Source organism: Notolepis coatsorum (genome assembly GCF_963971535.1).
Source record: "Notolepis coatsorum genome assembly, chromosome: 11".
NCBI lineage: Eukaryota > Metazoa > Chordata > Actinopteri > Aulopiformes > Paralepididae > Notolepis > Notolepis coatsorum.
The window spans coordinates 87,166,933-87,179,586 of NC_140175.1; the positions used below are offsets into that span (position 1 = coordinate 87,166,933).

The 12,654-nt window shown below is 48.1% G+C and overlaps 1 protein-coding gene across 1 annotated transcript in view; it reads left to right on the forward strand.

Moving 5' to 3' along the window:
* Positions 1 to 12,654, forward strand: part of mapkap1 (MAPK associated protein 1) — a 155,888-nt gene that overhangs the window by 85,508 nt on the left and 57,726 nt on the right. Inside the window, 1 exon segment of the mRNA XM_084324727.1 lies at positions 3,226 to 3,333. Within this exon segment, the coding sequence (XP_084180853.1) occupies positions 3,226 to 3,333 (108 nt within the window).

The window sequence follows — 12,654 nt, forward strand, 5'->3', positions numbered from 1 at the left end:
TATTCTCCTCCTCCTCACGGTGGTCGTCGGCTCGCCTACGACTCAGCCTGACATTTTAGAAACCTGCGGTATTTACAAAAGGGTAAATATTGCCCAAAGTCCTTGCCCTACTTTGACTGGCTGCTTTCATGTAGATTTTCTCTTCTCCCCCCCCCCCTAGTTGTGTAAGGAGAGGGAATCATGCTGTTCCATTCCGCCCCTCCCCCCCTCCCTAGTTGTGTAAGGAGAGGGAATCATGCTGTTCCATTCCAGCCCCCCCCCCCCCCCCCCTCCCTAGTTGTGTAAGGAGAGGGAATCATGCTGTTCCATTCCACGCCTTCCCCCCCCCCCTCCCTAGTTGTGTAAGGAGAGGGAATCATGCTGTTCCATTCCACGCCTCCCCCCCCCCCCCCCTCCCTAGTTGTGTAAGGAGAGGGAATCATGCTGTTCCATTCCGCCTCCCCCCCCTCCCTACCAACCCCAACCTGCACCGCTTTGATCCACCTCGGGTCGGACGTCCGCGAGACATAACCACAACATAACGCTGCCCGTATGGAAGTGCAGATAGTACAGGCCAGTTGTCTACTACCCCCTGCACAGTCTCCCAGAGGAAACACGTATTGATTCCGAAGGACAGGGTGGATTAAATTACACCTGTAGATCTAATGCAATGTGCCTGGTCCACCTCACCACTTCCTGCTTAATTCAATCTCTATATGCTACTGGTACTCTCTGGTCCATGTTGGTGCAATGAGATCATCACATCTACATATCATAAATGAATTCCCTCTTAAGCTAATCAACCGCTTGAGGGATAACCCAGTGTAAATGCACTCTTGGCCTTAGAGATGAATGGCACCTTAACTTAAATTCCGTCTGTTGTGTCATCCTCTGTAGTCTGCTCCATTACCTCTGGATGTCACATGTCCTGGTTTGTGTTCATGACCCCCCCCCCCCCTTACAGTAAGCCTCTATCCTCCTCCAGCCAAAGCCCCATAGCAGAGAAATAAGAGCCAAGGCATTTACAGTAATAGAAAGCTAACGGACGCCAACCCCCCCCTTCACCATGGCTTCCTTCTGTATCATTTTAACGCGGGATCTTTTTTTCTTACTTTATTTCATTGTTGGGGAGCGGGAGGGGGAGGGGGGGCGGGGGATATAATTGCATCTCGCTGTGGCCCTGCCTACCAGGAGAGGTCACCCAAAAATGGGTCCCCATTACAGAAGCCGAGAGAGTCGTGGGGGGAAGAAAAGGGAGAGAGAGAGAGAGAGAGAGAGAGCGAGAGAGAGGAAAAAGGAAAAAGGTTGCGAATCTAATTGGGATCCACCGGTTACAGTCGTCTAAATACGCCGTAACACAGGCGACCTTGACATGCCTGGAGCCAGAGATGAATAGAGGCTGGGAGGGAAAGGAGGAGGAGGAGGAGGGGTGGGGTATAGAGGCTGAATATGGCCTTTTGTTTGGCCCGCGCCAAAAGAGCGCTGGCAGACTGGATGGGATTACGGTGGGGCAGCGGAGAAGGAGGTAATGACCCAGGTACCCTTGGTCTTGATGTGTGTGGCAGGAGCCAAAGAGCATTGTCTGTCTTCGTGTGTGTGTGTGTGTGTGTGTGTGTGTGTGTGTGTGTGTGTGTGTGTGTGTGTGTGTGTGTGTGTGTGTGTGTGTGTGTGTGTGTGTGTGTGTGTGTGTGTGTGTGTGTGTGTGTGTGTGTGTGTGTGTGTGTGTGTGTGTGTGTGTGTGTGTGTGTGTGTGTGTGTGTGTGTGTGTGTGTGCGCTCACTAATTTTAGACGTCTGCTCCTTGTCTGATCGTCTGACCGACCTCTTTCCTTCTTGCTCTCCACAACTATGTTTGTAGACAAAAGGGAAAAAAAATCCAATATAAATGAGGGAATGTATCGAAGAGCAAAAGAAAAAGCCTGCAGTAGTAAAGCGGGACAGACGATATGTGTGTCGACTCTTGACCCCAAAATGTTCAGGTGAATGTTCCTATTCATCCGTGACTGGATCGTGTCCAACTTAACGTCCGACTCTGAACTCTGGTGACTCTTGTTGACGGTGTAGCCTGACGGTGTTGACGGTGTACAGCCAGACGGTGTCCGGCGCACTGGATCGCAGTGCGAGTGAGAGCTGACTCGGTTGAGTGGTCCCGCGATGACGGGGATGATACAAATGGCATTGAAATGAGAGGTGCACTGGTAGCTGTGGTAATTGTGTAAAGCTTGTTTATATTTTTCCATGGTTGGTGAAGGACACACCATCCAGTTATTCCTGGGAACCTGGGTTGTCACTTGTTGGTCAAGCTGCAAAGCTGGAAGTTGTCATAGTTTTCACCTAAACAGTTGTTTATAAACCGACCCCATACCTTAAACTTAAAGGTGCAGTCAGCGATTCTAATCCAATAGTTTTTTGTAGAATTCTGCAATTATTTCCTCCGCTAGCTACTAGCCGTTCTGTGTGTGTGCTAGCGTCTAGCGGTCCGTTCTATGAATGCGCTAGCGGCTAGCCTAACCTAAAATAGAGATGAAACCTAACACTTACCTTAACTTTAACCTAGGGCTGACCTTCGAATTTTTTTTTGGCATTCGAAGCTTCGGGGCCGAGATTCGATTTAAATTTGAAGCTTCGAGATTAAAAAATAAAATTATAATATTACAAAATAATCTTATTTTTTTACATGTTGTGGGACTTGTACAGCACTTTGTTAAACTTTGTCAGTGCTGTAAAGTTTAAACCTTTTTAAATCTTAGACAAACGAAACACTTTGCTTTCATGAAATTATTGTAAGCCGTCATTTGAGGCTTTATAAAAGCAGCACAATGAACACAAATCTGTCAGTGCCGAGTCCGACCTCATCTTAAATAACAAACAGCATTGCTTGTTGTAGTTAACAAAGAGAGGCAGAGTTGATTTTGCTAAATTGAATTTGATTTTTTTTTTATATATATATTCAAGTTTTATTTTCCCATTCGAATCCCATGCCCATCGAACGAAGCTTCAAAGTATTTAAGACAGCCCTACTTTAACCTTACTGGAGACCTCGCACCTACTGTAAGCCTAACCCAAAATAGAGAATAAAAAAAGGTTGTTGTTTTTTTGTGATCATTGATGTTCAAAGATATGTCGAGTTTGGCCAACACGTAATAACCGTACAATCTGCTTTCCTTCGCTTCATTTCCTGCTCTCGCCCGCTGTCTTGGTCCCATCCCCCCAGTTGAACCCTGTGTGGTTGTCTCCCCCTCCCCAGGGCCCATGTACCGTTTGGAGAGACAGACGGAGCCCAACGTGGCGGTGGACCTGGAGTGCACCTTGGAGAGCCTGAGCACGCTGGAGTTCTGCCTGGTCAGGGAAAACAGTAAGTACCTTATAGAGCTGTCCCCGAAGCCTGTTTTTGGGCTTCGAACTTCGTCAGCGTTATTGCCCACCATGCCCATTCTGCCAATATCGCTGTACAGTGATTTTGAGATCAATATTTCATTTTTTCGCCATGGCATTCATAATTCATATATACACCTCCGACGCTGCAGCTGGACCCTACGGCTCAATACAACGACGGCTCAATACCGCCGCCTGGTGGATGGTCGGGCGAGTTACACTCGAACAAAAGGAAGTGGCTGCTGTGCGTCGATTAAATTCATCCGGCCGTCAGACATTGTTGCAAGGCTCCCGACAGAGACAATGTACATAATGGATCGCTTTATAAACTTAATAATCGATATGATTTCGGCATTTATTGCGACATACAAACCGGAAATGGACCTAGGCGATCGACGTCCTATACTTGGGATATTTCACCGCCAGTCTCTTTGACACACGGTAAGAGGACACTGATGTTATTTTCAGCCCAATTGTTTATTAATTTCACTGCAAACCGATCTGATCAATATATCACCTAGGGCTGGGCGATAAAACGATAACGATAACTATCGCGATAAATTATTTCCTCGAAATAAACATGAAACGTGGTCGCAAAGTTTCGATATATCGATTTTCCAAGCTTGGATATGAGCACACGCACTAACAACCAATCAGTGAAGGAGATGGCGGACAGCGGAAGGAGACCCGCGCTGCACCTCTGGGTAGAGAGGTAGGACTCAAGTTGTAAACAAAGCTGGCTAGGATAATTAGCTTGCACAGCGCTATTTTATAGTTTACGTGCCGAGTGGGTGTGTGGCGTGAATTCTGATGCCACGGTTATAGTAGTGTGGGGTATACGGTGGACGTCGTTGCAATGTATTGGGGCGGAACAGAGTATTTTAGGTGATATTTAGTACATTGTAAACAAGGCTGGCTAGGATAATTAGCTTGCACGGCGCTATTTTATAGTTTACGTGCCGAGTGGGTGTGTGGAGTGAATTCTGATGCCACGGTTATAGTAGTGTGGGGTATACAGTGGACGTCGTTGCAATGTATTGGGGCGGAACAGAGTATTTTAGGTGATATTTAGTACATTGTAAACAAGGTTGGCTAGGATAATTATCTTACACGGCGCTATTTTATAGTTTACGTGCCGAGTGGGTGTGTGGCGTGAATTCTGATGCCACGGTTATAGTAGTGTGGGGTATACGGTGGACGTCGTTGCAATGTATTGGGGCAGAACGGAGTATTTTAGGGTCATATTTAGTACATTGTCATGGGATACACCGCTTGCTCTGATTAACTGCTAACGTGCGCGGACTGATGACGACATCAACTCGAGACATTCGCAGCAGCAAAACAAGTCTATTAATAGCCCGTCCATCGCGCCGGGCATAAGAAGTTAATTAAACTTGACAGACATTATATCGATTAATAACGTTTTTGGCCATATCGCCCAGCCCTAATATCACCCATACTACATAAAGCATTTACTGACTATCACGGAATTATAAACGCCCCCCCCCCCCCCCCCCCCTTTCATCCGTGCATGATGACGCATAACGTATACGATCATATACAGGTGGATTTTTTAATATAGCGTGTCTAGGGAATAAACGGCAATCGATAATCTATATATGCGGTTAGGCCTATAACTCACGTTCTAGGAATTACTGCAGAAAACGATAAAAACATACTTATATTCTAGAAGGTATTTTTTTATGAATGTATGAATGAAAAAGTATAACGTTCCTACATCCTGAACGATAGACAATCGATGTTGAATGGGCCATAGTAATGTAAATTTAGCAATACAATTAAAAAAGTTATAGCCCTGCAAGGAAGGTGAACATCTCCATAGACTTATAGCGCTGGCAGAGAGGGGCATGAGAGGGGCAAACTGCTGGCGGGCAATGTAAAAAATATATATTGCAAAAACGTTTTAATGTTTTTATTTAATTTTTTATAAATATCCTCAAACTAAATCCTCAATTTGAATAAGGTGATTAATCTGATTAAATGAGTATTTTCTTTTATTAAATCAACTTTCTTTAATGAATATAACTCATCAGTTGTAATACTATAATATTAGTGTAGCCTAATCTTTATCTGCAATTGTGAAGAAAAACCCCATTGGTTTAAACAGAATGAATAGACACATAATTTCTTTTTTTAAATGTATTAAACATTTAAAATTCGAATGCCAACGTAACAAACGAAGGTTCGAACGTTTGGGCTCAGCCCTAGTGAGCTAGACCACTGGTTCTCCACCTTTCAAAATGATACACATTATGCTGTGAAGATCCCCATTTGATAAGATTTTGTCTTGATAACCTCTTGGATATGATCAAAGGAACACGCCAACATTATGGGAAATATGCATACCGTCTTCTCCAGAGTCAGACAAGAAGATAGATACTAGGGCTGCAACGATTCGTCGACGCCATCGACTATGAAATTCCGTTGATTTGCATATTCATGAGTGACCGACGCATCGTATTGTTTCTTGTATGTGCCTTTTGCGGTGGAAATGGCAGACGTTCAAAATCATAACATGCACAACGTGTAATCTAACTATTTCGCAATGAATCACGTTAAAAATATAAATAACTTCTCTTAAACCACTATTCGTGATTCTGCCTAGAGCCAGGACTCGACAGTGCGCGTTTCACTCACATTTGATAACTTCCGTGTTTGGCGTCATCTTCACCTTCAATTTTAGAAGCTATGACATCTAGCTCTTCAGCCCTGCGTTCAACAGCCCTGTGACGACTCTTCTCCCTAGTCGCGCTGTTTCTATGTGCAGTGAAAACTCTGCGAGCAACGGGTCCAATGTGTCTAACATGCTTTGTGTTGTGAAGGGCCAGATTAAACCGAATATATATATTTATTTATATATATATATTTAATTGTATTTGTATATTCTCTAATATTCCCTGATATCCCTTGTATATTCCTTGTACAATATGCATTGAATATCCATTCTAGCCTACTGAACATCCCATAATAGTCTCCATTCGACTATTGGTCGAGACCTTGGTGCCAGGCTGCCATACCCCCCAGACCCAGTTCAAACGTACCGCTCAACATGTACGAACAAGTCCTAGTTCCGCGTAGGAATCTGGCTACCGCACCACTAATGGGACTATTTGTTCATAGTGCGTATATATACTGCGCTACTAAAGTAGGACTTCCTTTTCAGTCCAGTTTCTTACCCTCCAATAGAGTCACAGACGTAAAGCCTCCCCGCGACGCCACGTGTGGGAGTAAGGCCAAGTTCGGCTTACCATCGGTATTGAGACATCGTGTATATTAATATTTGAATAGTCATATTTGGCACTATATCGTCGAGTTGGACGTAGTCTATTAAGCTAATAATAGTCTGTTAATATATAGTGCTTCGTACGGTGAGAATACTACCGTAGTCAGCACCCCATCGTTTCGGGCAGAAAAATGGCTGCTAATCCAGGCTGATCGACCCCATGTGAGATTGCACCCGAGGAGCCCCAGAGCCGACGAGCGAGTGGACCTGTATACCGGATTATTCTACCGACGACAGCCCGCCTTCCCAGGCACGGATTATGCTTTGTAGGGGTGGACGGTATAAACGGTATACGGTATAAACGGTATTAATTTGCTCTACGGTATGGATTTTGACTATACCGTTTAACCGGTAGAGCAGCTCTAAAATAGCAATGACGTCATGTAACCACAGCGCGACTATTTCAATCGCATTTGCCCCTAAAAATAGATAGAATTAGTCATAGATAATAGATATGTGCAAACTGGAAAAAGTTATTTAGGAGGCTTCGCGCAGTGGGCGTGTCAACACGCAATTGTCATTTCATAATAAACACATATCACCGCGGCGCACAGCAAGTTTCAATTTCAGTTCCTGGCATTTTTAACCAGTGGAGAAAGGTAAGATATTTCCCTATCGTTTTTCTTATATGAATTATTCTACGTTAATAAAACATACCTGGTGATCAACTACAGTTTGCTGTAAACATTACGATATGTGTGTAGTGTTATGATAACGACGGCAGCAGCGGGAGCCGGGAGGAAGGCGTGCAGCAGTGGATTTGCGAATAGCATGCAGCTGCAGAGCCGCAGAGCCAGTGGCTCTTTCAGGTCTGGTCACAGGCCAGTCAAACAGCGCCCCCCCACCCTTGCGCCGTTCTGACCCCCATCGTCTCTAAGCATTTTGTGTGTCAATTTGTTGACACATGTGTCAATTTGTTGACACATGTGTCAATTTGTTGACACAATTGTCAATTCTTAAAGCTGAGGATGAGTGGCACCTTTGTCTCAATTCTTATTCAATTCAATTCGCTCTGCGGCTCTGCAGCTATGCTTCTAGCAAAATCCAGCCCCGCTGTTTGCAATGGGAGCAGGAGTCTCGACTCGGGACTTATTTTATTTGGAATATAATGACTTTATACGCAAAAGTAGCCTAGTTTTAAGTTAAAATATTATAAATCTACATGCCTTGAGGATGTCATTCTTTATATAGCCTGCCTATCAGGCAAAAAAAATTATTCTAACAGAAACACTGATACCGTGATATATACCGTTACCGTCTATGCTTCAAATTATACCGTGATATAAATTTTAGACCATACCGTCCACCCCTAATGCTTTGTATACGTTGATTATTCCATGGATAAAGACCCCCGACACTGCCGTGTGTTGGAACCCCCCCCCCCCTGGAGAGGACGCAAGGTGAGGAGACGCTCTGCAAGACGAGGTCGCTTCACGTCTCTCCTCCGTGGACCGGAGGACGCCGGCCCACAAAGAGTCCATCTGCTTTCATCTGTGGTCCAAGGATCGCCGGCGCATTGAACGGCACTACAGTGGGTTCACCTGGGATACCCTTGGCCGGATGAGGCAGCCGGACTCTACCCCCCCCCCCCCCTTCCTACTCCTGTCGGCTTACAAGCGACCGGATTAACCCCCCCTAGTGTATCCAGTCTATAATCATTAAAGTATCATTGCTGTTATTCCTTAACTATTCCAGGTCGTATATGTACCACCTGCGCCTTCAGAGATTGGACATTCTCTATTGATATACCGACGAATACTCTTGCCATAAAAGTGCATACTAATTCCCATTCATAAATGTGATTGATTTGATTAAGTGCTTGCTCTACACACCATCGCTGTGTAGAAATAAAGACCTATTTCTAATTCGTACATTTGTGTTGGATCCGTTTCATCTACGTGACAGTGTTCATCATAATATATTTATGCCGTGTACTGGGTGGCCGAATATTAAGTACAAAGGTAGTGGTAGTAAGTATCATATCTAGTAATACAGTCAGGGAATTGTACCCCTCAGTTACAATTGGTCCTTCGAGCAGGATGGTAATTAGTGTAATATTAATATAGTGTTATTAATATTGAAATGGCCTATGATGAACACTCCACGAAACGATCCTCCTAACCAACGCCCGCAGCGCGAACGACGGCTCCCTCAGTACTTAGAGGCTTACGCTGTCAGTCAACAACCTAGTCTTCTACTAACAGTAAACGCGGTAAAACTAGAAAGTAAAAGTATGTCTAACCCCAACGCCCAGACTACCCCGACCATAGAGGCCCCTACGGGCTCTAATGTAACTGACCAAGTTCACGGTGGGGACCAGTGGGAACCAGACATGACTTCACACCCCGCCAGTACTGAAGAAGTAGTCCCCGATGAGTCCCGGGAGGAATACAACGCTACCGAGAGAGAACTCGGCACGGAAGAAGACGGGGAGAGCACCGTGGAGATAGAGCTCCAAGGCTCCGCAAGGAGTACCCCGAGGGAAGGCTCCCCTATACAACCGCCTTCTCCCAGCGAGGCAGAGAGGACCCTACAGCAGGCCTTCCTCATCAGCCTGAACGCCGCTGCTGAACGCGACCGACTGCAGATCCAGCAGCGAAGCGAACACGAGCAGATACGTCTAGAAATAAGACGCATTCAGATGGAAGAGAATGTGGCCCGAGAACGAGCCGGTGCTCAACGGGACGCAGCGCGCGACAGACAGCAGTCGCAACTAATAGAACAGCTGATCAGACGGACAACACCCTCTCCCTCCGCCAGAGGCTCCAGGAACTCGTCTAGACACACCTCCAGGGCGGCATCCCCTAGCCGAGTAAACAACCCTGAACTTGACCAACAGACGAGGTCTATACCCCCCACAGACCACCTCCCCCCACCGGTCCAAGCGAGACCTAGCAACCGGGAAGGAGCAGCATATCCTGTGGAGAGGCTAAACCAGAGACTACAAGCACTGGATGACCTAACTGAAGACGAAGAGGAAGAGGAGGAGAACCACGCCCGAAGACAGCACAGTACTCTACCGGACCAGGAGGTCCGGTACAGCCCAGGCTATACTCCCGCGGAGCTGCGCTACAGACCCCCGACTCTATACACGGGTGAGCACGACGCACGACCCGCACCGAGGAACAGCACCTGGACAAGCGGGCCATGGTACACTGCCGGTACCAGCCCATACCAAGGAGCGGGAGGAGACTCGCCTAGGAGGCCTCTCCCCCAACGCTCGCCGATGTATCCACAGTCAGCGTCATACATTGGCACGCCTATGGTACCCGACTTCACCCAAGAGAACCGGGCCCAGTATACAGAACTCCGCATGTGTCTGGAGACCATGTTGGTGGATGTATTGGATGAACGCCACAAATACGCCATCCTACTGAAGCACTTAAAGGTGCCCCGCGCACATAATATAGCGCTCGCCTACGCGACTTCCACCACCCCATACACAGCAGCGCTGGTAGCATTGGACCAGAGGTATGGGCGCATATGGGATTACGTGATCCAGGAGATCCGACACATCGACCGCTTACCCCCAGCAATAGACAATCGAGCACTGGACGACCTGTCCATCAGAGTGCAGTCCCTGGTAGGGATGTTGGGAGCGCAAAGAGAGAAGGGGAGGCATGAACTTTACGCCAACTCAAATGTGGAAAGGATTCTGGAGAAGCTGCCGCCCGCTCGTCAGGAGCGCTTTAGGCGGCAGAGGGACCACAGAGACCCGAATGGCCCCGAACCGAACCTCCTCGATCTAGCAGACTTCCTGGCGAGAGAAGTCAGCAGCCTACGGCTAGATACATTCGGACGGAGCACCCCTGGCTCCAGAGAAGGAACCAGACGACTAAATGATGGAAGAAGATCGGTGACTGTGATGCACCAATCGGAGTCAGTACCGAGCAGCAGGAGCCACAGTACCCCCTCCAGAACGGAGAAGTGGAAGATAGTGTGCCCCTACTGTGAGAAAGAACACTGGCTAGCGCAATGTGACTCCTTCCCCAAGCTGAACGCGGAGGAAGCAAGTCAATGGATAAAATCCAACAAGCGCTGTTTTCGCTGTGCGCGCTCACACATGGCAGCCGAATGCCGCTTAAAGAAAAGGTGCACCAAGTGCGATGGAGCCCATCTGGACATACTTCACGACAGTAACAGACGGCGCCCTTCACCCGCACCATCCAGCCGCAAAGCGAGCGTCATGTACATCGATCCCGCCAGCAGCAGTGGAGCCCGAGTACTCCTAAAAGTAGTGCGTGTGACACTAAGCTACCAGAATAAAGTCCTGGACACTTACGCCGTCCTCGATGACGGGTCAGAGAAGACCCTGCTGCTCGCCTCCGCTGCGGCCCAGCTAGGGCTGCGGGGAAGCGAAACCCAAATGACAATTCGGACAATAAGACGAGATTTGAAGACGATAAAGGGCGAGAATGTCTCATTCTCTATCGCAGCAAGCGGCCAGCCTGAGCGACGGTACCAGATTACAGACGCTTTCACCAGCCAAGAAATAGGACTGTCGCGGTACACATACCCCGTCGCCAAGCTGATGGAGAAATATGTACATCTGCGCAAGTTACCGATCCCGCTCATAGACAATGCTATGCCGACCCTGTTGATAGGCTCCGACCATGCAGACCTCATTGTCCCGATAGACCGGGTTCATACCGGACCCCGAGGCTGTCCTGCAGCAGTCGAGACCCGTTTGGGATGGACTCTCCAAGGCCCGCTCGCCAAATCTCTCAACCGAAGTACAGCCACTAGATGTCTCCACTCCCGAGTCACAGAGGGAGAAACCGCACTCCTGCAACACGTAGAGCGGTTATGGACCTTGGAACAAATGCCCTTTAAGAACGGAAAGAAAGACATTCGCTCTAAAGATGACATTTACGCCATTCACCTCCTCGAGACAGGGACCAAGAGAGTCCCGGTCAACGGCGTGTTGAGATACGCCACGCCACTCCTGCGGCGAGAAGGAATGCCTACTTTCCACGCCAAGACAGACGCCACAGAACGGTACCTGCTGAACACGGAGCGGCGCTTAGCCAAGAACCCCGCCCAAGAGAGTGTATACCGCGCTGAGATTGAGAAGCTCATCACAGCGGGACACGTCACAAAGATGGACATTAAAGAGGCTGACCAGACCACTGAATCGTGGTACGTGCCTCACCACAAGGTCCATCACAACGGTAAAGACCGCATAGTATTTAACTGCAGCTACCAGATCGGATCCCAAAATCTGAATAAAGAGTTACTGCCCGGTCCCACGCTCGGCCCCTCCCTACTCGGCGTTCTACTCCGCTTCCGCCAGGAAAAGGTGGCCATCAGCGGGGACATTAAAGGAATGTTCCTGCAGGTGAGATTAGTAGAGGAGGACAAGCCCCTGTTACGGTTCCTATGGAGAGAGAAGCCAGGAGATGAGCACCCAGCCATCTACCAATGGGAAGTCCTCCCCTTCGGAACGACGTGCAGCCCCTGCTGTGCTACATTTGCACTACAGAAACATGTAGCAGAGGACCCAGCAGCGGACGAAGAGGTCCGACACAGCGTAAAGAACAGCTTCTACGTAGACAACCGTCTACAAAGCCTTTCAACCCAGGAAGAAGCCGAGGCTCTCCTGATTAAACTCTGCGCCTCATTGATCAAAGGCGGCTTTGATCTCAGGCAGTGGGCCAGCAGCGATCCGCAAGTACTGCGCAGCCTCTCCTCCGAGGACAAGGCAGCCAGCAGCGAGACCTGGATGGCTACAATCCCGGGAGAAGCCCAGGAGATGACCCTGGGATTGGTGTGGCGATTCAAAACAGATTCGCTTCACTACAGACACGAGCCCCTGACTACGGAGCAGGGAAGGCCGGCGGCAGCGCCGACCACCAGACGGAGTGTGTACACAACACTCGCCCGACAATATGACCCGCTAGGATGTATTCTACCGTACACCACCAGGGCAAAAATGATTGTACGAGCATTGTGGGACAAGGACCAGGGCTGGGACGACCCCATTCCCGCACACCTTGC